The 24,048-nt window shown below is 56.0% G+C and overlaps 1 protein-coding gene and 1 long non-coding RNA gene across 2 annotated transcripts in view; one reads left to right on the top strand and one right to left on the bottom strand.

Annotated features, from left to right (window-relative positions):
- AGRN (agrin) overlaps window positions 1-24,048 on the top strand; it is a 108,457-nt gene that overhangs the window by 45,173 nt on the left and 39,236 nt on the right. The window contains 13 exon segments of the mRNA XM_068171647.1: window positions 727-951; window positions 2,354-2,560; window positions 9,014-9,235; window positions 11,682-11,876; window positions 12,646-12,846; window positions 16,896-17,041; window positions 17,130-17,235; window positions 17,860-17,973; window positions 20,104-20,268; window positions 21,150-21,293; window positions 22,269-22,393; window positions 22,663-22,768; window positions 23,553-23,915. Of these exon segments, the coding sequence (XP_068027748.1) occupies window positions 727-951; window positions 2,354-2,560; window positions 9,014-9,235; window positions 11,682-11,876; window positions 12,646-12,846; window positions 16,896-17,041; window positions 17,130-17,235; window positions 17,860-17,973; window positions 20,104-20,268; window positions 21,150-21,293; window positions 22,269-22,393; window positions 22,663-22,768; window positions 23,553-23,915 (2,319 nt within the window).
- On the bottom strand, window positions 5,321-8,330 carry LOC137461871 (uncharacterized). The gene is made up of 2 exons (XR_010993517.1): window positions 8,214-8,330; window positions 5,321-5,612 (listed from the first exon to the last, which is right to left on the bottom strand). It is a non-coding gene; the product is annotated as an uncharacterized lncRNA (long non-coding RNA).

Below are 24,048 nucleotides of genomic sequence, written 5' to 3'. Positions count from 1 at the left end.
GGGCCAGGCAGGGATGGAGCAGAACCTGGGAAGTTCTGATTTGGGCAGGAGTGACTCCCGGGGCACAAGGGAAGGTTTGGGGGCTCTTGGGGCTGTGCAGGGATGGAGCAGAACCTGGGAAGTTCTGATTTGGGCAGGAGTGAGTCCCGGGGCACAAGGAAAGGTTTGGGGGCTCTTGGGGCTGTGCAGGGATGGGGCAGAACCTGGGAAGTTCTGATTTGGGCAGGAGTGACTCCCGGGGCACAAGGAAAGGTTTGGGGACTCTTGGGGCCTGGCAGGGATGGGGCAGAGCCTGGGAAGTTCTGATTTGGGCAGGAGTGAGTCCCGGGGCACAAGGGAAGGTTTGGGGGCTCTTGGGGCTGTGCAGGGATGGGGCAGAGCCTGGGAAGTTCTGATTTGGGCAGGAGTGAGTCCCGGGGCACAAGGGAAGGTTTGGGGGCTCTTGGGGCTGTGCAGGGATGGAGCAGAACCTGGGAAGTTCTGATTTGGGCAGGAGTGAGTCCCGGGGCACAAGGGAAGGTTTGGGGGCTCTTGGGGCTGTGCAGGGATGGAGCAGAACCTGGGAAGTTCTGATTTGGGCAGGAGTGAGTCCCGGGGCACAAGGGAAGGTTTGGGGGCTCTTGGGGCCCCCAGAGGGAAGGAGCAGAACCTGGGAAGCTCCGATGTGGGCAGGGAGTGACGGTGCCAGAGGGCAGGCAGTGACTCCTGGGCCACCTCGGTCCCCAGACCCGTGCCAGGCCGTGCCGAGCGAGCCGAGCCGCGTGTGCCGGGTGAACCCCCGGACGCGGCGGGCAGAGCTGCTGCCCCGGCCCGAGGGCTGTCCCCCGGGCAGGGACCCGGTGTGCGGCGACGACGGCGTCACCTACGAGAGCGAGTGCGCCATGGGGCGCTCCGGGGCCATCCGGGGCATGGACATCCAGAAGGTGCGCTCGGGGCAGTGCCAGCAGCAGGGTGAGTGCCTCCTCCTCCTCCTCCTCCTCCTCCTCCTCCTCCTCCTCTCTCCGTGGTGCCTAAAGAGGCTGCCTAGAACAGAGGCTAGAGGCTGCATTCTTTTTAGAATAGTTGTAGTTCTTAGTTAATTATATTAATGTGTTCTTTTTAATATATTCTTTAGTATATTAATATATGAATACGTAATATATTTATGTCTATTTTATTTATGTTTTATTTTATATCTTTTTATTTTATATCTGTTTTATTTTTATGTATTACATTTTATATATATTGTATTTTATATCTATTGTATAATATATAATATATTAATAGTACAGTATAGTATCTTAATATTTGAGTATATATATCTATTTTATTTTATATCTATTTTATTTTATATCTACTTTATTTTATATCTATTTTATTTTAGATCTATTTTATTTATATATTTTATTTTATATATTTTATTTTTATTTATATCTTTATTTTATATCTATTTTATTTTAGATCTATTTTATTTATATATTTTATTTTATATATTTTATTTTATATATATTTATTATATATATAATTTTATACATATATAATTATATATATAATATTTGATATATAATATTTTTATATATTATATTTTAATCTGTTGTATGATATATAGCATAAAATCTGTTGTATGCTATATATCATACAATATATATCATACAATATATATATATTACTTATAATCTATGATATATAGCATAAATTAAACATATAAAAATAGAATTACATGATATATAAATATATAAATGTATAATATGTAAATGATACGTTACCTAATATATTAATCATAGTATATTATATACAATATAAATTATATATAATATATTAATCATATATTATGCCTTATATATGCCTTATATAGATACACATAATGCCTTATATAGATACACATAATAAATATATAATACACATTATGTATTTTGTATAATTATAATGCATAATTACATAATGCCTTATATAGATACACATAATAAGTATATAATACACATTATGTATTTTGTATAATTATAATGCATAATTATGCATATTACCTATAATGTACAATTAATATTGTTTATTATATTACACTCTATATTAATATAAGAGCCAAAATTTAAGGCACATGTACAGATCCTGAAAAATACAAAATTAAAATGTTAAGCATCAGTACAGAACCTATATCATCATTATTATTATTAATACTATTATGAACCTATTATTATGGCATATTTATATTTGTATTTGTATTTGTATTTATATTTTATATTTATATTTATATTTATATTTATAAAATTCATTAAATTTATCACATAATATTAAACAATATTTTTTAAAAATACTAAACACCGTCCTGCGGTGTTTGGGGCGGGTGTGAGCCCTGCTGTCCCTGTCCCCACCGCAGACCAGTGCAAGGACGAGTGCAAGTTCAACGCCGTGTGCCTGAACCGGCGCGGGGCCGCGCGCTGCTCCTGCGACCGCATCGCCTGCGACGGCGCCTTCCGGCCCCTGTGCGGCCGCGACGGCCGCACCTACGGCAGCGACTGCCAGCGCCGCCGCGCCGAGTGCCTGCAGCAGGCCAGCGTCCCCGTGCGGCACAGCGGGCCCTGCGGTGAGCGCCGGGACGCCCGCGGGCCGGGGGGGGCCAGGGGGTGGTGGGCCACGGGTTGTCCCGTGGAGATGGTGTCATGGAGGGGTGGTGGTCCCCAGGTTGTCCTGAAGGGGTGGCGGTCCCCAAGTTGTCCTGAAGGGGTGGTGGTCCCCAAGTTGTCCCACAGGGATGCTGTCAGCAGGGGTGGTGGTCCCCAAGTTGTCCCACAGGGATGTTCTCCTGTAGGGATGGCGGTCCCCAGGTTGTCCCATGGGAATATTGTCCTGTAGGGATGGTGGTCCCCAAGTTGTCCTGCAGGGATGGTGGTCCCCAAGTTGTCCCACGGGGATGTTGTCCTGCAGGGATGGTGGTCCCCAAGTTGTCCTGTAGGGGTGGTGGTCCCCAAGTTGTCCTGCAGGGATGGTGGTCCCCAAGTTGTCCCACGGGGATGTTGTCCTGCAGGGATGGTGGTCCCCAAGTTGTCCTGTAGGGGTGGTGGTCCCCAAGTTGTCCTGTAGGGATGGTGGTCCTCAAGTTGTCCCATGGGGATGTTGTCCTGCAGGGATGGTGGTCCCCAAGTTGTCCTGTAGGGATGGTGGTCCCCAAGATGTTGCAGAGGTGGTGGTCCCCAAGTTGTCCCACGGGGATGTTGTCCTGCAGTGATGGTGGTCCCCAAGTTGTCCTGCAGGGATGGTGGTCCCCAAGTTGTCCCATGGGAATGTTGTCCTGTAGGGGTGGTGGTCCCCAAGTTGTTGCAGAGGTGGTGGTCCCCAAGTTGTCCCACGGGGATGTTGTCCTGCAGTGATGGTGGTCCCCAAGTTGTCCTGCAGGGATGCTGGTCCCTCTGGTGCTGCAGGGGTGGCAGTCCCTGAGTTGTCCTGGTGGGGTGGTGGTCCCTGAGTTGTACTGTAGGGATGGTGGTCCCCAGGTTGTCCTGCAGGGATGTCAGACCCCAAATTGTCCCATGGGGATGCTGTCCCACAGAGATGCTGGTCCCCAGATTGCCCCATGGAGGTGTCAGTCCCCAAACTGTCCTGCAGGGATGCTGGTCTCTCTCATCCCTCAGGGATTCTGGTCCCCCCTGTCCCATGGGGATGCTGGTCCCCGCTCTCCTCTGGGAATGCTGATCCCCTCACCCACCCTTGGCCCTCCCCAGCTGCTCCGGGCAGGGTGGCACGCTGAGAGGCGGCACATGGATGCCCACTGAGCCAGCCAGGGGCTGAGCCTGGCGTGCAGCAGCCTGGAACGTCCCTGGCCCCGTGTTTCTGTCCTTCCAGCAGCCCTGCTGTGTGCACGTCTCGCTGTCCTGGTCCTGTCTCTGTCTGCTGTGTGACACGGGGGACACCCGTCCGTGTCTGATCCAAGTGTCTGTGACCTCCTGCTGGTTTCTCTCCCTCCCCACCACGCTCCCTTCAATCCATGCCATCCATTGCTCCTCCCAGGGTAGTGCCAGTCTCCAAACCCCTGCCATGCTCTCCTTTCCATGCCTGCCTGCTTCTCTCCGCCGGGAATTCTTCCCTCTGTGTCCTGTCTGGAGCTCTCACCGTGTCTTTGTCTCGTCTCTAGGAGAAGCTCCCCAATGGACCTTTCTCAGGAGGATGGGATAGGATGGGGCTTTGGATCCTTAGGATGCTGGGAGTGTCCAGGTGTAAGGCTCTCCCCCGGGAAGTGAAGGAGGTTAAAGCAGCCCCTGCTCTGATTTGGATGAGTTACAAGTTGTTCATTTCAGCTCAGTTTGGGTTTTCCCACCTCCGGAACTGCGTCCTGTTCTTTTAAGCTGATGTTTGATCAGGTATCAGCTGGGTTGAGCCTCCTGAAGTGCTTGGCAATCAGAATCCCACCTTGGGGATGTGTTTTGTTGGCTTCGTGCTCCTGCTGGAGGCTTTTGAGGCTGCCAGACCCAGCTGCTGGAAAAGAATTTGCCAGGTTCCCAAAATCCCACTCGGAATAATCACAGCTGTTATTTTTAAGCATCCATTTCTCTGTGTTCCTGGTGGGGGATGGCTGGGAGTCAGTTCCCCAGGTTTTCCCAGTGGGAAGGGCTGTGATCCCATGGTGGGGGATTTTTTGCAGCCCTGGCTCCCTGGGCTCTCTTCAAACCCTCCCCTGTGCCTCCTTGAGGGGCTGAAAATTCCCAAATTTCTGGGATGAGCAGGGAATTCGTGCTGCTCTGAGCGTCAGCCTCGCATCATTTCCAATGTGTTCCGTGGAAAAAGGCCAGGAGCAGCAGGATGTGCTCCTGGTGCACCTGCCATTCCTCTCTCCACCTCCCTCTCCTTGATTTCAGATCCCTCCCAGCTCCCCTCCCTCCTGCCCGGCACACATCTGCTTCCAGGAGCTGCATCCTGGTGGGACAGGAGCTAAAAACGGGGGAATGGATCAAAACCGGGGCTTTGTCTGCCAAAACTGGGGTTGCAGAGTGCCTGTGGCAGCTCCAGGCAGTCCTGGAGCCCATCCCCAGGAGGTGTGAGCAGATTTTTTTTAGCCCTGTCAGCTCTGGAAAGGAGAAGGAAAAGCTCTGAGCTGGGAGCTGGGGAGCTCATCCGTGCCTGGGAGCTGTGGGAATGCAGAGCTGGGGAAGGGCTTGGCAGCATTTTAACCCCTCACAAGCGCCTGCCTGACAAACCCTGAGCTCTCCTGCCTTTTCCAGCAGCCAGGCCAGGGAGGCAAAGCCAAACAAAACCATCCAAGCCATTAAGAGAGAAGAAGGTGATTAGAAGAACATTTGAAAAACACATCACACAGGAATTTCTATTTTGTAGCTAGCTGTTAAGAGCTCGCTTGTTTGTTTGTTTTCAGCTCAGGTCTTCATTCAAAAACAAGTTTTGCAATTTCAATTGGTAAAATAATAATTCTTCATAAGCATTCATCATCAAATTTCTTGTTTTGAATCCTTCTGGGTGCTGCAGCTGAGAAAGAAGGGATGGGATGAGGCTGAAGTGGCCAGGAGGGAAGGAAGGAAGAAAGGAAGGTGTCTGTAGTTGCATCTGTCTTTTCTTCTCTCTGCTGTCCTCTCTTTCTCTCTCTCTCTCTCTTTCCTGTTTCGTCTGTGTCTTGTGTTTTACAGTGTTGCCTGTGTGGAGGAAGGAATTCTGTCCTGGCACCACCCTCCTGCTCCCTGCCCGGACACCTCTGCTGGGAGCTCGCCTCTGCCCCTCCTCCGTGGCCAGGGCCTCTCCTGGCCTCCTCTCACTGCTCCCACCTCTCTCTAGTTTGGCCTGAGAGCCCCCCCAGGATGGAGAGCTTGCCCTGGGGTTTGTCCCATCCCTGGCCCCAAACCCTGCTGGAGTGGAAATTGATGCTCGCTGTGCCCTCCAGGCAAAGGAGAGTGGGAGCAGAGGTGGGTGCTGGGAGCCCCCCACTCCTCAGCCAGCCGCCCCCCGGGGCTGCTGCATCACTCTGGACTGCTCCTGGTTGATTTTCCCCTCTCCTCCTGCTCCCAGCTCACCCCCCTGGCTTCCCCAGCTCCTCCTGCCCGGGGCTGCGGCACTTCTCCCCGTGCTGCCCCAGCTGTGCTGCCCCAGCTGTGCTGTGTGTCCTGCTTGTCCCCTGTGCTAGCCCAGGGCTAGGAGCCCCTCAGGGATCCCAGCTCCCTCTCCCAGGCTCGGAGGAGCTGGAACTGGCTCTTCCCTGGGAATGTTTCCCCGTGGAGCCGTGCTGGAGCTCGCTGGGTGTCCCAGGCATGGACTGATGGGTTCAGTGCCTTCCCATGGGCATCCCCAGGTGGGCTGTGTGTCCTGCTTGTACCCTGTGCTAGCCCAGGGCTAGGAGCCCCTCCGGGATCCCAGCTCCCTCTCCCAGGCTCGGAATTGGCTCTTCCCTGGGAACGTTTCCCTGTGGCGCCATGCTGGAGCTCGCTGGGTGTCCCAGGCATGAACTGATGGGTTCAGTGCCTCTTCGAAGCCCAGCTGGGCTGGCAGGAGAGCTCGGTATTCCCTGGGTATTCTCAGAATCTGGGATTCCCTGGGCTTGCTTAGATGTCGTTCGGAACCATGGAATGGTTTGGGTGGGAATGATTTTAAATTATCATCCAGCTCCACCCCCCTGCCACAGGCAGGGACACCTCCCGCTACCCCAGGTCGCTCCAAGCCTGGTCTGGAGCAATCCAGGCTCAGCAGCAAGTCCTGATCCAGCTCACATCACGCTCTGGAATCACCCAGGGTGCAGAAAGAGAGTTTGGCTTGCCCTGTGCCTCAGTTTCCCTCCCTGCAGGATGGAGCAGGGCCAGGAATCAAAGCAAGTCTGGATGAAAGCCCAGCTCAGCCGGTCTTCGTTGCCCCCACCCATAGCAAAATTGGTGCCAAACCCCCCAGAGATGTCTGGAGGTGCCCAAGGCTGCGTGTGAGCTACTCCAGGCTGGGATTTGGGAATTGCACGTGCTGCATCTCCAGTGGAGATGGACAGGCAGTGTCAGGGCTGGGTTCTCCTCCAGGGCTGGCCCCTCCCTGTGCTCCCACTCCCATTCCCAAGGCACCAGGGCGAGCCTGGATCTCAAACCAGGGATTATCTTTTCTTCATGCCCAGGAAAACTCTGACCAGAGGGAATTTCCCCATGGAATCGGTGTCTCTCTGTTGGGGGGACATGGTTAGGGGACAAAAACGGGAAACAAACATGGGGGCAACACCCTGGGGAGCAATTCCTGGTCCTTGGGAAGAGCTCAGAGCTGCAGGGATGTTGGGGACAGAGCTGGAGCTGTGTCCTTGTGCCTGAGCTCGGGACAGAGCTGTGTCCTTGTGCCTGGGCTCGGGACAGAGCTGTGTCCTTGTGCCTGGGCTCAGGACAGAGCTGTGTCCTTGTGCCTGAGCTCGGGACAGAGCTGTGTCCTTGTGCCTGGGCTCGGGACAGAGCTGTGTCCTTGTGCCTGAGCTCGGGACAGAGCTGTGTCCTTGTGCCTGAGCTCGGGACAGAGCTGTGTCCTTGTGCCTGGGCTCGGGACAGAGCTGTGTCCTTGTGCCTGGGCTCGGGACAGAGCTGTGTCCTTGTGCCTGGGCTCGGGACAGAGCTGTGTCCTTGTGCCTGAGCTCGGGACAGAGCTGTGTCCTTGTGCCTGGGCTCAGGACAGAGCTGTGTCCTTGTGCCTGGGCTCGGGACAGAGCTGTGTCCTTGTGCCTGGGCTCAGGACAGAGCTGTGTCCTTGTGCCTGAGCTCGGGACAGAGCTGTGTCCTTGTGCCTGAGCTCGGGACAGAGCTGTGTCCTTGTGCCTGAGCTCGGGACAGAGCTGTGTCCTTGTGCCTGGGCTCAGGACAGAGCTGTGTCCTTGTGCCTGGGCTCGAGACAGAGCTGTGTCCTTGTGCCTGGGCTCGGGACAGAGCTGTGTCCTTGTGCCTGATCTCAGGACAGAGCTGTGTCCTTGTGCCTGGGCTCGGGACAGAGCTGTGTCCTTGTGCCTGGGCTCGGGACAGAGCTGTGTCCTTGTGCCTGAGCTGTCCCCCTCTCCCCGTTCCTTTGCAGACCCTTGGCTCTAGGCTGGGACTAGGCAGGTAGATCCCGGTCCAGGCCGTTCCAGGCTGCCTGGCACAGGTGTGCCACAGCGGTGCCACCACTGTGCTGCAGGCAGGGGAGGTGCCCAGGGCCACTCCCGAGGGACCTTCCCCAGCTCTCTGCCTCGCTGCCCGGGCTGTGCCGTATCTGCTGTTGCTCCATCTCCTCCGGGCTGCATTGTCTGTCCCCACCTGTGTCCTTGTCCTGTGTCCTTGTCACTGTCCAGCACAGGTGAAACCCGTGCTGTCCTTGCCTTGTCCCAGAGGGTCACTGGCCAGTGCTGGCTCTGTCCCCAGCAGCACGGCCACCCCCTCGTCGGCTCCTGGGTGCTGGGGGGAGTTCTTGGCTGGGAGCTGGGGTGAGCCCCAGGGACGTCCCTGCCAGCAGGGAGTGGGACACGGCCTCTGCTCTCTGCTGGCACCTTGTCACCGCTGGACATCCCCCGGGGGCTGGGCTGGGCTTATGGATTTAGAGGGAATGCTACTTCCAGCCAGGGAATTCCCAACCCCTGGAGTCCCTTCCCGAGGGCTGGGCTCAGGGAAGGACACGGGATGTCCCCATCCTGCCCCGCAGCAGCTCCCTGGGAAGAGGAGGGAAGAGGATGCCATGGGGGATGAGCAGTGTGGTGAGACCGAGTGTGTCCTCCCCAGGCAGCTCCTCCTGGGGAACCCCATGAGCTTTTTGGGGAGCAGTGTGACCCCTGGGTGTGGATCCCAGGGAAGGGAGCCCTCCCTGCGGGAGCTTTGTGCAAGGTTCTGCCAGTGCCGCTGCCGCTCCCGTTTCCGGGCAGGGGCCGAGCTGGCAGTCCCGTTCCCGTGCCTGCTGCCCGTCCCTCACCTCTGCCACCTCTGCGTGGGGGCCGTGCCGAGCCGGGCACGGCGGGGACAGAGCCCGGCAGCGCCGCGCGCTCGCCAGGGCTCGGGGCACGTCCTGCCCCGCTCCGTGCCAGCGCCCGCCCGAGCCACCCGCGCCTCTCCCTGTCCCCTCGCAGACCTGGGCGCGCCCAGCCCCTGCCTGAGCGTGGAGTGCGCCTTCGGGGCCACGTGCGTGGTGAAGAACCAGGAGGCCGTGTGCGAGTGCCAGCAGCAGTGCCAGGGCCGCTACGACCCCGTGTGCGGCACCGACCAGCGCACCTACGGCAACCCCTGCGAGCTGCGCGCCATGGCCTGCCTGCTCCAGAGGGACATCGGCCTCAGGCACAAGGGGCCCTGCGGTGAGACACCGGCCGGGCTTGGGGCTTGGGGCTGGGGCGGTGCTGGTGGTGTTGGTTGTGGGCTCAAAAGGAACATCAGGGTGCAAAACAAGGGGCCCAGATGTGAGATTTGGGCTGGGATGCTGGTGGTGGTGGCTGTGTCCTCAAAGGGACATCATGGTCAAGGACAAGGGGCCCTGTGGTGAGATTTGGGGTGGGATTGTGCTATTGGTGGTGGCGCTGGTGGTGGCTGTGTCCTCAAAGGGACATCGGCCTCAGGCACAAGGGGCCCTGATGTGAGGCACCGGCCAGAGTTGGGGTTGGGGTGGTGCTGGTGGTGTTGGTTGTGGGCTCAAAGGGGCATCAGGGTGCAAAACACGGGGCTCTGATGTGAGATTTGGGCTGGGAAGCTGGTGGTGGTGGTGGCTGTGTCCTCAAAGGGACATCAGGGTGAAAGACAAGAGGCCCTGATGTGAGATTTGGGCTGGGATTGTGCTGGTGGTGATGATGTTGGCTGTGTCCACAAAAGGGACATCAGGGTGAAGGGCGAGAGGCCCTGAGGTGAAATTTGGGCTGGTGGTGGCTTTGTCCTCAAAGAGAGATCAGGGTCAAGGACAAGGGGCGTTGCAGTGAGAGACAGGCTGGGATTATGGTGGTGGTGGTGGCTGCGTCCTCAAAAGGACATCAGAGTGCAAAACAAGGGGCCCGGTGGTGACATTTGGGATGGGATTGTGGTGGTGGTGGTGGCGGCTGTGCCCTCAAAAGGGACGTCAGCATCAGGGACAAGGGGCCCTGTGGTGACATTTGGGATGGGATTGTGGTGGTGGCTGTGTCCTCAGAAGGGCATCAGAGTGCAAAACAAGGGGCCCTGTGGTGACATTTGGGTTGGTGGTGCTGGTGGTGGCTGTGTCCTCCAAAGGGACGTCAGGGTGAAAGACAAGAGGCCCTGTGTTGAAATTTGGGTTTTGTTGTTGTTTTGTTGTTGTTGTTGGCCCGGGTCCTTCAGAGGGACTTGAGGGTCAAGCACAAGGGGCCCTGTGGTGAGATTTAGGCTGGGATTGCGGTGGTGCAGGTGGCTGTGTCCTCAAAAGGGACGTCAGCATCAAGGACAAGGGGCCCTGTGGTGAGATTTGGGGTTTGTTGTTGTTTTGTTGCTGTTCGTGGCCTGTGACCTCAGAAGGGACATCAGGGTCGTGCACAAGGGGCCCTGTGGTGAGATTTGGCTGGAGGTTGTTGTGTTGTTGTTGTTGTTGTTGGCCATTGTCCTCAAAAGGGACACCAGGGTGAAGGACAAAGGACCCTGTGGTGAGATTTGGGCAGGGGGGTTATTTTGTTGTTAAAATAAAAACCTCTAGGCCAGGATAAAAACACCTAGGCCAGGATAAAAACATCTAGGCCAGGATAAAAAACACAAGTCCAGAATAAAAACCAAGAAAAAAACCTCCAGGCCAGGATAAAAACCTCCTGACCAGAATAAAAACCTCCGGGCTGGGATAAAAACCTCCAGGCCAGGATAAAAAACACAGGTCCAGAATAAAAACCAGGATAAAAACCTCCTGACCAGAATAAAAACCTCCAGGCTGGGATTAAAACCCTCCAGACCAGAATAAAAACCTCCAGGCCAACAGCAGGAACTGAGCAGGGGGTTGGTGCCTCCTCCTCCCCCATGCCAAGGCAGCAGCTGCTGTGTGCAAGAGAAAAGCAGGAAAAGCACCTTGGAGCCAAATTCCTGCTGAAATGACTGGCAGGGAGGGAAGGGAGGTGTTGGGAGGGGAGGATGAATCCGTGAATACCCAGGAGTCAGGGGAGGTGCTTGCTGCTGTCTCCTGGAGGAGGGAGAGCTGCTTGGAGAGGGATTTTTTTTTTTTTTTACAAAAGCAAGGTTTTTCTGTGCCCCCAGGAAAAAAACCTAATGTGAACCTTAATGTGAAGCTCAGACCCACACACGAAAGCAGCATGGGATCTGAAAGACAGAAAAGCTAAAACCTGAGGTATATCAGTGGAGAACCTGATAAATAGAAAAGCCAAAACCTGAGGCATCAGTGGAGAATCTGAAAAATAGAAAAGCTAAAACCTGAGGTATATCAGTGGAGAATCTGATAAATAGAAAAGCCAAAACCTGAGGTGTCAGTAGAGATTCTGAAAAACAAAAAAGCCAAAACCTGAGGTGTCAGTACAGATTCTGATAAATAGAAAAGCCAAAACCTGAGGCATCATTTCCCCCCTTCAGGGGCTCGACAAGGCCTTTACCTTGTCGAGTCTATTCTAAATATTCCCTAATAACAGGCATTCAGTAACAGACAAGTGGGGAGGCTGCCAGAGGAGCTGTGGCTGCCTCACCCCCGGCTTGAGGAGCAGAAGCCGTCCCTCAAAAACGAGCTTCACCTGCAGCCCGGACAGCCCCGCAGCGAGCCAGCAGCGCTTTCAGAGCCGTTTTAACGCTGAGTTTTGACCTTGCTCCGCACAGACCCCTGCGGCAAGTGCCAGTTCGGTGCCATCTGCGAGGCGGAGACGGGGCGCTGCGTGTGCCCCACCGAGTGCGTGCCCTCGGCGCAGCCCGTCTGCGGCACCGACGGCAACACCTACGGCAGCGAGTGTGAGCTGCACGTCCGAGCCTGCACCCAGCAGAAGAACATCGTGGTGGCCGCCCAGGGCCCCTGCAGTGAGTGTGGCAATGTCCCCTCTGTCCCCTCCACCCCGTGTCACCCGCTCGCTCCTCGGCCCTGCTGCTCCGCGGGGTTTGGGCGCTCGCACGCCCTGCCTGAGTGATTTTCCCCCTTTTAGCTGGGGGGTGGTGGGATGTTTCGAGGCTCTCCAGCAGCTTGGGTTTGGTTTCCCCCTCGCTGGAAGAGCGCCCCTGTGTTATTTGTCTGAGCCAAGCAGAGAAATTGGATTAATGTCCATGGGGCCAAGGCAGGAATTAGGCTAAAAATGTGTTAACAGGCAGCAGCAGAAGTGAGAGCAGAGCTGTGTTTGATCCTCTCCCTCCCCTCCATCCCCTGGGGTCAATTCCTCTTTGTTCCTGTTTTCCTCCCCACTCCCCAGCCCGGGGAGCTGTCTGGGCTAATTTCTTAATGAATTAAAAGCCCTGCTTAGGACAAAAGCTGCCAGGCTGATTCCAGCCCCATACAAACCTGTCCAGCTGGGGCTGGGCGTGCCGGGCTGGGATTCCCCAAGAACTGGAGGGAGGATGGGTGAGGTGGCAGCTGCCTCCCAGAAGAAATGATGAAATGGGATTTTTTTCCTCCAGAAAGAGCTGCTGGGAATCCGAAATGCTCGGGGTGGGCACCCAAGTTGCACGGGTTAGATAAGGAATAACAAATTAATAACAAATTTATTAACAACGGTGACGCGCCCAAGCTCTGTGACAAAACCCTGGTGGCCACGGGAGCCACTCAGGGTGGCTGAGTGTGCCCCTCCCTGTGCCCCAGAGTCGTGTGGCAGCTCCGTGTGCTCCTTTGGTAGCCGCTGTGTGGGTGGGCAGTGCCTGTGCCCACGCTGCGAGCGCCAGCCCCCGGCCCCGGTGTGCGGCACCGACGGCGTCACCTACGACAGCCCCTGCCAGCTGCAGGTGGCCTCGTGCCAGCTGCAGAAGAGCATCGAGGTGGCCAGGATGGGACCCTGTGAGGATGGTAGGTTGGTCCTGCTTCTCCAGGGGGTGGGGGAAAGGGAGGAAGGAGCGAGGGGAGCTTCCCTTGCTGTGCCCTGTGAGACCCCAAACCCGCAAAAACAGCGGGTCCTGTGCCAGCCATGCTTCCCTCACTGCCCCTCTGTGCCCTGTGAGACCCCAGAAAGCCCCCAAAAATCAGGTCCTGTGCCAGCCATGCTTCCCTCACTGCCCCTCTGTGCCCTTTGAGACCCCAAAAACCCCCAAAACAGCGGGTCCTGTGCCAGCCATGCTTCCCTCACTGCCCCTCTGTGCCCTGTGAGACCCCAGAAAGCCCCCAAAAATCAGGTCCTGCACCAGCCATGCTTCTCTGCTGCCCCTCTGTGCCCTGTGAGACCCCAAAAACCCCCAAAACAGCGGGTCCTGTGCCAGCCATGCTTCCCTCACTGCCCCTCTGTGCCCTGTGAGACCCCAAACCCCCCAGAGCAGTGGGTCCTGTGCCAGTCACATTATCTCTGTGCCCTGTGAGACCCCAAAAACCCCCCAGAGCAGTGGGTCCTGTGCCAGCCATGCTTCTCTTCTGCCCCTCTATGCCCTGTGAGACCCCTCTGTGCCCTGTGAGACCCCAAAAACCCCCAAAACAGCAGGTCCTGTGCCAGCCATGCGTCCCTCACTGCCCCTCTGTGCCCTGTGAGATCCTGAACACCCCAAAACAGCAGGACCTGTGCCAATCACACTTCTCTGCTGCCCCTCTGTGCCCTGTGAGACCCCAGAAAGCCCCCAAAAATCAGGTCCTGCACCAGCCATGCTTCTCTGCTGCCCCTCTGTACCTCGTGAGACCCCAAACCCCCCAGAGCAGCAGGTCCTGTGCCAGCCATGCTTCCCTCACTGCCCCTCCGTGCCCCAAAGGACCCCCAGTCCTGTGCCAGCCCCCTTCTAATTCCAACCCCCATTTTTCTATCCCAGTTTTTTTCCAATTCTATCCAAACTACTTTGGGCACTTCCAGAGGTCTGGGCACCCTGTGCCAGGGCCTCCCCACCCTCACAGGGAGGAATTTTTTCCCCATATCCCACCTAAAATTCAGGGTTTTCAGTTTGAAGCCAACCCCCCTTGTCCATCTCTGCATCTTGTGTACATTTTCCCTCTTTTTTCCCTATTTCTCACCTAAATTTCTTAGTTTTCAGTTTGAAGCCAATCCCCCTTGTCCAATCTCCCTTGTCCTGTCTCTGCATCCAATATAAATTATCCCTCTTTTTTCCCCATATCCCACCTAAATTTCAGGGTTTTCAGTCTGAAGCCAATCCCCCTTGTGCTGTCTCTGCATCCTGTGTAAATTTTCCCTCTCCAGTGCCATCCCTGGCCCCTGGCAGGGGTTTGGGACTGGAGGATTTTTAAGTTCCCTTCCAACCCAGCCCATCCCACGGCTCTGTTGCCTCACCAGAGCTCCAGGGAAGGTTTTGGGTTCAGCTCTACCTTTCTTGGTGAGCCTAAAAATAAAGAACCCGCCGAGTTTTCCCACTCAGGGGAAAGCTGTGGGTTCTGCTGGCACGGGGAGGGAGCTGAGCTTGCCTGGCACGCGTGGTGGAGGACGTCAGAGCAGGGCAGAGCTGAGGCAGAGGGGAGAAGACAGAGCAGGGTGTTTGATCACAGCGCTGCTCGGGGGATTTCAGGTTGCTGTCCCTCCGCAGGCAGAGCCTGAATAATTCTGTGTGTAATGCCAAAGCACAGCCTTTGATCACGCCATAAAAAGGGCCAGGTTCCCCTTCCCCCATCCCTTTTCCCCCTCCAGCAGCCTTTGAAATCAGCCACGTCTCTGCTGCTGCAGCTCGTCCTGCACAGCTCCAGGGGTTTCAGTCTTCTCCCTACCCCAACTTCCAGCCCCAAATCCCAGCCCTCCCCCAGCTCCACGTCACCCACGAGCTCCCTGTGCACGATTTGGGGTGTTTATTTGGGATTTTGGGTCCTGCATAATTGGGATTTTTGTTCCTGTGTAACTGGGATTTTTGTTCTTGTATAACTGGGATTTAGGTTTCTGAATAGCTGGGATTTTTGTTCCTGTATAACTGGGATTTTGGTTTCTGTTGATTTGGGATTTTGGGTCCTGCACAACTGGGATTTTTGTTCCTCTATAACTGGGATTTTGGTTCCTGTTTAACTGGGATTTAGGTTCCTGTATAACTAGGATTTTGGGTCCTGCACAGCTGGGGTTTTGGCTCCTGTTTATTTGGGATTTTGGGTCCTGCACAGCTGGGATTTAGGTTCCTGGATCAAAGCATGGAGTGAATTGTCACCAAAGCGGGTGGCAGCCGGCCATGCTGGCAGCTGGGCAACCAGGGGCTCCTGGTTGGGCTCCTGGTTTGGCTCCTGTGCGGGAGGAGGAGCTCGGGCCACTGCCGAAGCCCCTCTGCAGCTGGATTGTCACAGCCCTGTGCCAGCTGTGGGACATCTGCCCTGTCCAGGGGACAAGGGGGATCCCCCATCCCCCTCCGCGTGGGGCAGGATTTTGGGGCTGAAAGGTGAAATATTCTGCGATTTGGAGCAGTGCAGCTCTGGGCATGTCCCCACACCAGGACAGGGCTTTGTCCCCATCCCCTGCTCGTCCCCCGCCCATGTCACCGTGGCCATCCTTGTAGGAATGTGCCCCCTGTTGATGGAGTGACCAAATTATTCTTTGTTTGCTTGAAAAGGCAAAAAGCCCAGAAGTTTCTCTTCTCAATTTGGTAAAAAGACACCTCATAAGAGCTTTGAGACTTCACCTCAAACCTAAAGCTGTCCAACGGGACAGAAGCCAAGAAGTCCCACCTAAGTAATTTACTAAAAAAAGAAGAGAACAAAGGAAATAATTCCTTTTTTTTTTTTTTTTAGCAAGAGCAAGAACCTCTTTCCCCCAGCTCGAGTTTTTCTGTGGAAAAGCTTTGTTATTTTACCTTTTATCAAACCTTTTTCTATTTCCAACACAACCTCGAAGACCATCCTACTAATTTTACACCATTCCAATCAGCAGAACTGTCTCGAGTGCAGTGAGTTCCTCTTAAAGCTCATAAAACCTAGCTCAAATAACAAACACATTGATGTTCCCAGGATTGGTGTTTCCAGTGGAAATCCACCCCCAATCCATGGATTCATCTTCCAGGATTGATGTTTCCAGTGGAAATCCACACCCAATCCATGGATTCATCTTCCAGGATTGATGTTTCCAGTGGAAATCCATACCCAATCCATGGATTCATCTTCCAGGATTGATGTTTCCAGTGGAAATCCACACCCAATCCATGGATACATCTTCCAGGATTGATCCACCCTCAATCCATGGAATCCATGGGCACAGCTCCCCAGGACTGGTGTTCCTAACAGAGCCAAGGACAGGTGAAATGACTCGCATGATTTCAGAAGGCAAAATGAATGTTTTATTCAAAAGCACTTCTCTCTTTTATAGAGAACATCATGAACATTCATTCCATTGGTCTTAAAAGTAAAAACATTTCACCTGATTGGTACCCTGGACTTGGGTCAGTGTGGTAGAACAGATCTATGAACAATGTGAATGGAAATTATTGTAAATGCAGGCAAACCCGGTGGGAAGAAATGCTGATGTGTGACTCCAGTCCAGGAGGCTGAATGATTTCTTTATTATAACTATGCTATCATCCATTAATATACTATTTAAAGGAGATCCTAAAGCCACAAACCTACTTTTCTAACTCCCATATCCAACTCCCAGCTCGTGCCCCTCTCTGAGAGTGCAGCCACAGGTGGGTTGGATTGGCCATCAGCTCCAACAATCCTCACCAGAGCCCAACCAAGCAATCACCCCAGGTGAACAATGCTCCAAGCACGTTCCACATGGGAAAACGAGGAGCAGGAATAGAAACTGTTTTCTCTTTCTTTTTGCTGCTCTATGAAAAATCCTGACAGAAAAAGGATGTCCCTGCGACAAGGAAAGCAAGATAATCAATAGGTTACATTCCTCACGGACTTTTTCCCAGGCTTAGCCTGGCAGAAATCTTTATCTTTTTCTCTTTGACTGAACTGAGAACATCGACAGCACATTACCTCCTTGTCCTTGTCCCCAGAGTGTGGCTCGGGGGGCTCCGGCTCGGGGGACGGCAGCGAGTGCGAGCAGGAGCGGTGCCGGCAGTTCGGGGGCTGGTGGGACGAGGACGCCGAGGACGAGCCCTGCGTGTGTGACTTCACCTGCGTGGCCGTGCCCCGCAGCCCGGTGAGCCCTGTCCTCCTGCCATCCCCTGCCCGGGCTGGCACAGCCGTGCCAGGGGCTGCCCTGAGCTGTGCCCTCGCCCTGCGGGCAGGTGTGCGGCTCTGACGGTGTCACCTACGCCAACGAGTGCGAGCTGAAGAAGACGCGGTGCGAGAAACGCCAGGAGCTCTTTGTCACCAGCCAGGGAGCCTGTCGGGGTGAGTCCCCTGGGGGGGCCACTCCCCACGCTGGGTGTGTCATTGGGTGTGTCCCCTGAGAGAGGCCACTCCCCCCCCGGGTGTGTCCCTGGGTGTGTCCTTGGGTGTGTCCCCTGAGAGAGGCCACTCCCCCCCCGGGTGTGTCCATGGGTGTGTCCTTGGGTGTGTCCCCTGAGAGAGGCCACTCCCCCCCCCCCGGGTGTGTCCCTGGGTGTGTCCCTGGGTGTGTCCCCTGAGAGAGGCCACTCCCCCCTCTGGGTGTGTCCTTGGGTGTGTCCTTGGGTGTGTCCCCTGTTGGAGGCCACTCCCCCTGCTGGGTGTGTCCCCCCTGCTGGGTGTGTCCCTGGGTGTGTCCCCCGAGGGCAGCCACCCTTCCCTGGTGGCTGTGTCCCCAGCTGTGTCCCTGACGTGTCCCTGGGTGTGTCCCCAGCTGTGTCCCTGGTGCCCTTTCCCTGGGAATAAGCAGGAATTACTCACAGGGGCCACACCCCTGTCCCCTGTGCCCTGCTGTCCCCTGGCCAGGGCCTCACCTCCAGTTCCCAGCATCTCCAGGAGGATTTCTGGCAACGCTGCCGGATCCCGGGTGCCAACGCCACCTTTGTGTCCCTGTCCCCTCCCCTGCAGCCCTGGCCACCACCCCGCCACCCCTGCTGGTCGTGCACTGCAGCCAGACCGTCTACGGCTGCTGCCCCGACAACGTCACCCTGGCGCTGGGCGTGGGAGCGGCCGGATGTCCCAGTGAGTGCCACCCCCCTGGGGGGGACACCAAGGGACCCTCGCAGGGCTGGAGGGAGGATTTGGGGTCCTGTCCCCGGGGAGGTGAAGCTGGGCGCTCCTCTGCTGTAGGATGGTGGGATGTTCAAGCTGGAAAAGCCCTCCTGAGTTGGTCACCACAAAATGCTGTCCCCAAGTGCCAAGTGCACGGGGGTTTGAGCTTTTCCAGGGATGGTGATTCCACTGCTGTAGGATGGTGGGATGTTCAAGCTGGAAAAGCTCTCCTGAGCTGCAGCACTGCTGTGGTCACCACAAAATCCTGTCCCCAAGTACCACGTGCACAGGGGTTTTGAGCTTTTCCAGGGATGGTGATTCCACTGCTTCCCTGGGCAGCCCATTCCAAAGCTGACCACTCTTTCAGTGAACAAATCTTCCTAAATTTCCAACCTGAACCTCCCCTGGTGCAGCTTTTCCTCTGGTCCTGTCCCTTGTCCCCTGGGAGAAGGGAGTGACCCCACCTGCCCCACCACCTCCCACTGCTGGTGATCCTCCCGTCCTTCCAAAAACCCTGAGCCAGCTCCCAGGCCTCAATCCCTTGGGAATACAGGAGGGCAGGGTGGTGGGGAGGACACTTTGGGTCCTTTGGATGTCCCCAGAGGCGCCTCCAGGTCCTTGGTGCCTTCAACCCATTGCTGGGCTCAGGGATTTGCACCTGCCTGGGCGACAGGAGTATTCCATGGAGGAAAACGTGTCACCTGGGGACCTTCCAGAGGCCCAGTGACAGCTGGGTGACCTTCTGTGCAGGAAGCTGAGCTGGCCAGGGGCTCATTAATATTTATTCACTAATTATCCGAGCCAGCAGGAGCATTTTGAAAGGCTCTCAACAGCTGATGCCTGATGGGGGAAACATCAGCGCATGGAGACACAGCTCCAGGGTGGGATAATGCCTGGCTGCTGAGCAGAGAGAGCTGGATAATGGGGGAAAAACCAGCTGGATAATGGGGGAAACACAGCGGGATAATGGGGGAAAAAAACAGCTGGATAATGGGAAAAAAACAGCTGGATAACAGGGAAAAAAACAGCTGGATAGTGGGGGAAACACAGCTGGATAATGGGGAAAAAAGCAGCTGGATAATGGGGGAAAAGCAGCTGGATAATGGGGGAAAGACAGCTGGGTAATGGGAAGAACCAGCTGGATAATGGGAAAAGCTGCAGGAGCTGTGGGGGTGCTGCCCAGGGGATGCTCCAGGGCACAGGAGTTTCCATCGCTCTGGCAGTGATGATCTTTGGGTTTTCTGATGGAAATCCTGCCCCCGGCCATGGACTCAGCATTCCAGGTGCTTCCAGTGGAAATCCACCCCCAATCCATGGATTCATCTTCCCAGGATTGGTGTTTCCAGTGGAAATCCACCCCCAATCCATGGGTTCATCTTCCCAGGATTGGTGTTTCCAGTGGAAATCCACCCTCCAATCCATGGATTCATCTTCCCAGGATTGGTGTTTCCAGTGGAAATCCACGCCCAGTCCATGGATTGATCTTCCCAGGATTGGTGTTTCCAGTGGAAATCCACCCCCAATCCATGGATTCATCTTCCCAGGATTGGTGTTTCCAGTGGAAATCCACCCTCCAATCCATGGACCCAGATGCCACCAGTCTGTGTCCCACCTGTGTCCCACCCGTGTCCCTCAGGCTGGTCTCACCACTCAAGGAGCAGCTTGGACCCCCTGGGCCGGGTTTATCCATGGACATTCCCGGGTTTATCCATGGACATTCCCGGGTTTATCCATGGACATTCCCGGGTTATCCATGGACATTCCCGGGTTTATCCATGGACATTCCCGGGTTTATCCATGGACATTCCCTTTCCCTGCTCCTGGGATGTCCTCACCCCCCCTGCTGCTCCCCAGGTGTCCCTTTTGTCCCTTTGTGTCCCTTCCCGCGCCTGGCTGTCTGTCTTTGGCTGCCTTCCCTCCATCAAGCTTCTCGTTAATGAATTAATAATCACCCTGTAATTGCTTCCTTCCCCTTTGATGTTAATGAGAGAGGAGCTCTGGATGACAGCGGCGGCAGCCTGGGGGCTGGTGGACGGGAGCAGGCGGTGGCACCCGGGTGACACGGGTGACACGGGTGTCCCCTGCTGTCCCTGCCCTCAGGCACGTGCCAGTGCAACCCCTACGGCTCCTACGGTGGCTCCTGCGACCCGGGCACGGGCCAGTGCTCCTGCAAGCCCGGCGTGGGCGGCCTCAAGTGCGACCGCTGCGAGCCCGGCTTCTGGAACTTCCGCGGCATCGTCACCGACGGTCGCAGCGGCTGCACGCGTGAGTGACAGCGAGGGGACAGGGACAGCGAGGGGACAGCCCCTGAGTGACAGGGATGGTGACAGGGACAGGGACAGCGAGGGGACAGCCCCTGAGTGACAGGGATGGTGACAGGGACAGGGACAGCGAGGGGACACCCCCTGAGCGACAGAGACAGTGACAGGGACATTGAGGGGACACCCTGAGTGGCAGTGGGGGGACAGGGACCTGAGTGACAGTGACAACGAGGGGACACCCCCTGAGTGACAGGGACAGCGACAGCGACTGCGAGGGGACACCCCTGAGTGGGACAGGGGTGTCGTCACCCCCTGAGTGACAGCGAGGGGACACCCCCTGAGTGACAGGGACAGCGACAGTGAGGGGACACTGCCCGAGGTTGGGACAGGGGTGGGACCCTGCCCTGAGTGACAGGGGTGGCACATCACCACCCCTCTTCCCACGCAGCTGCCGGGCCCCCCTTTCCCACCCTATAACTGCATTTCCCCTTCCCCACCCTATAACTGTGGGTTTTTTCCCCTTTCCCACCCTATAAATGCATTTCCCCCTTTCTCACCCTATAACTGTGGGGTTTTCCCCCTTTCCCACCCTATAACTGCATTTCCCCTTTTCCCACCCTATAACAGTGGGGTTTTTCCCATTTTCCCACCCTATAACTGTGTTTTCCCACCCTATTACTGTGGGATTTTCCCACCCTATAACCATGTTTTTCCCCTTTTCCCACCATGTAACCGTATTTTTTCCCCGTTTCCACCCTATAACTGTGTTTTCCCACCCTATAACTACATTTCCCCTTTTCCCACCCTGTAACAGTGGGGTTTTTCCCACTTTCCCACCCTATAACTGTGTTTTCCCCCTCTCCCACCCCGTACCCCGTCCCGCAGCGTGTGGCTGTGACCCCGTGGGCTCGGTGCGGGACGACTGCGAGCAGATGTCGGGGCTGTGCTCCTGCAGGACGGGCATCACGGGCATGAAGTGCACGCAGTGCCCCGCGGGCAGCCGGCTGGGCACCGCGGGCTGCGAGGAGGGTGAGGGCCTGCTGCTTCGGGGTTTGGGTCCTGCTTGTTTGGGGTTTGGGTCCTGCTTGTTTGGGTTTTGGGTCCTGTTTATTTGGGGTTTTGGGTTCTGTTTATTTGGGGTTTGGGTCTTGTTTATTTGGGGTTTGGGTCTTGTTTATTTGGGGTTTTGGGTCCTGTTTATTTGGGGGTTTTGGTCCTGTTTATTTGGGGTTTTGGATTCTGTTTATTTGGGGTTTTGGGTCCTGTTTATTTGGGGTTTTGGGTCCTGTTTATTTGGGGTTTTGGGTCCTGTTTATTTGGAGTTTGGGTCTTGTTTATTTGGGGTTTGGGTCTTGTTTATTTGGGGGTTTGGGTCCTGTTTATTTGGGGTTTGGGTCCTGTTTATTGGGGTTTGGGTCTTGTTTATTTGGGGTTTGGGTCCCACTTATTTGGGGTTTTGGATTGTGTTTATTTGGGGTTTTGTGTCCTGCAGCACTGGGGTTTGGGTCCTGCTTGTTTGGGGTTTTGGGTCTTGTTTATTTGGGGGTTTGGGTTCTGTTTATTTGGGGTTTGGGTCTTGTTTATTTGGGGTTTGGGTCCCGCTTATTTGGGGTTTTGGATTGTGTTTATTTGGGGTTTTGTGTCCTGCAGCACTGGGGTTTGGGTCCTGCTTGTTTGGGGTTTTGGGTCTTGTTTATTTGGGGGTTTGGGTTCTGTTTATTTGGGGTTTGGGTCTTGTTTATTTGGGGTTTGGGTCCCGCTTATTTGGGGTTTTGGATTGTGTTTATTTGGGGTTTTGTGTCCTGCAGCACTGGGGTTTGGCTCCTGTGCATTTGGGATTTTGGGCCCTGCAGCACTGGGGTTTTGGCTCCCGTCGGTTTGGGATTTTGGCTCCCGTCGGTTTGGGATTTTGGCTCCCGTGTATTTGGGAATTTTCCTCCTGTCTATTTGGGATTTTGGCTCCTGGCTAACTGGGATTTTCCCGGATCCCTCTCGCCCTGCCAGACCCCTCTGCCCCCCGGTCCTGCGAGGAGCTGAGCTGTGACTTCGGGGCCTCGTGCGTGGAGCTGAACGGCTTTGCCCACTGCGAGTGCCCGTCCCCGCTGTGCTCCGAGGCCAACGCCACCAAGGTTTGGGGACACGCCCCGGGGGGGCTCGGGGACGTTTGGGATGGGACACAAAATCCTGCAGGAACTGTTCCCTGCTGGGCGAGGGGGACACACGGGTCACAGATGTCCCCTGGCACCCCTGAGCTGCCCTGAGCCCCCCAGCCCGCCCCAGGTCCCTCTGTGCCCCAGAGGAGCCCCCCAAAAATCTGCCAGCATTCAGAGTGTGTCACGAGCACTGGTGTCACCGGGAGGGGCCCCAGGTGCAGCTCCGGTGTCCCCTGTGTCCCCAGGTGTGTGGCTCTGATGGTGTCACCTACGGGGACCAGTGCCAGCTGCGGACCATCGCCTGCAGGCAGGGCCAGCGCATCACGGTCAAGCACGTGGGGCAGTGCCAGGGTGAGTGTCCCCTGCGCAGTGCCACTGAGTGTCCCCTGGCCACTGACTGTCCCCTGGGCACTGCCATGCTCAGTGTCCCCAGGGCACTGAGTGTCCCCATGGCACTGCCATGCTCAGTGTCCCCTGGGCACTGAGTGTCCCCTGGGCACTGCCATGCTCAGTGTCCCCAGGGCACTGAGTGTCCCCTGGGCACTGCCATGCTCAGTGTCCCCAGGGCACTGAGTGTCCCCTGGGCACTGCCATGCTCAGTGTCCCCAGGGCACTGAGTGTCCCCTGGGCACTGCCATGCTCAGTGTCCCCTGGGCAGTGCCACTGAGTGTCCCCAGGGCACTGAGTGTCCCCCAGGCAGTGCCACTGAGTGTCCCCAGGGCACTGAGTGTCCCCCAGGCAGTGCCATGTTCATTGTCACTAGGACAGTGCCACTGAGTGTCCCCTGGGCACTGCCATGCTCAGTGTCCCCAGGGCAGTGCCACTGAGTGTCCCCAGGGCAGTGAGTGTCCCCCAGGCAGTGCCATGTTCATTGTCACTAGGACAGTGCCACTGAGTGTCCCCTGGGCACTGCCATGCTCAGTGTCCCCTGGGCAGTGCCACTGAGTGTCCCCAGGGCACTGAGTGTCCCCCAGGCAGTGCCATGCTCAGTGTGACTAGGACAGTGCCACACTGTGTCCCCTGGGCAATGCCACCCCTGGGCCATCCCCTGGCACAGTAGCCGCCCTTCCCGGGCTTTGTCCCCCCCTTCCCAGTGCCACCCCCTCCTCACCTCCTGCCTCTGCTGCTCCCACAGAGTCTGTCACCCACGCGAGCCCCCCGGTGCCCCCCACGCCGCTGCCCACCCTGCCCCTGGACCGGCTCCTGCTGCCCGCGCCCCCTCGGGCCACCACGTGGGTCCCGGTGGCCACCAGCTCGCCGCCGCCGCAAGCCAAGCCCACGGAACGAGGCCACCCCACCACGAGGCGTGTGACAACGGCCAGGCCAGCCACCACTGCCTGGGTCACCCACAAAGCCACCGTCCGCCCGCTGGCCACCGTGCCCGTGGTGGTGGCCACCAGCCAGCCGGGCTACGGCGAGTCCGGCAGCGCTGAGGGCAGCGGGGACCAGGACATGGGGACCAGTGGTGACCAGGAGTCCAGCGGGGCGGGATCTGCCGGTGAGTGCCAGCCCTGGGGCTCTGTGGTGCCACTGAGTGTCCCCAGGGCAGTGCCACGCTCAGTGTCCCCAGGGCAGTGCCACTGAGTGTCCCCAGGGCAGTGCCACTGAGTGTCCCCATGGCAGTGCCACGC

This window comes from Anomalospiza imberbis, chromosome 23 (assembly GCF_031753505.1).
Source record: "Anomalospiza imberbis isolate Cuckoo-Finch-1a 21T00152 chromosome 23, ASM3175350v1, whole genome shotgun sequence".
Lineage (NCBI taxonomy): Eukaryota > Metazoa > Chordata > Aves > Passeriformes > Viduidae > Anomalospiza > Anomalospiza imberbis.
Note: the sequence above shows the minus strand (reverse complement) of the source record. Positions and strands in the feature narration are given on the sequence as shown.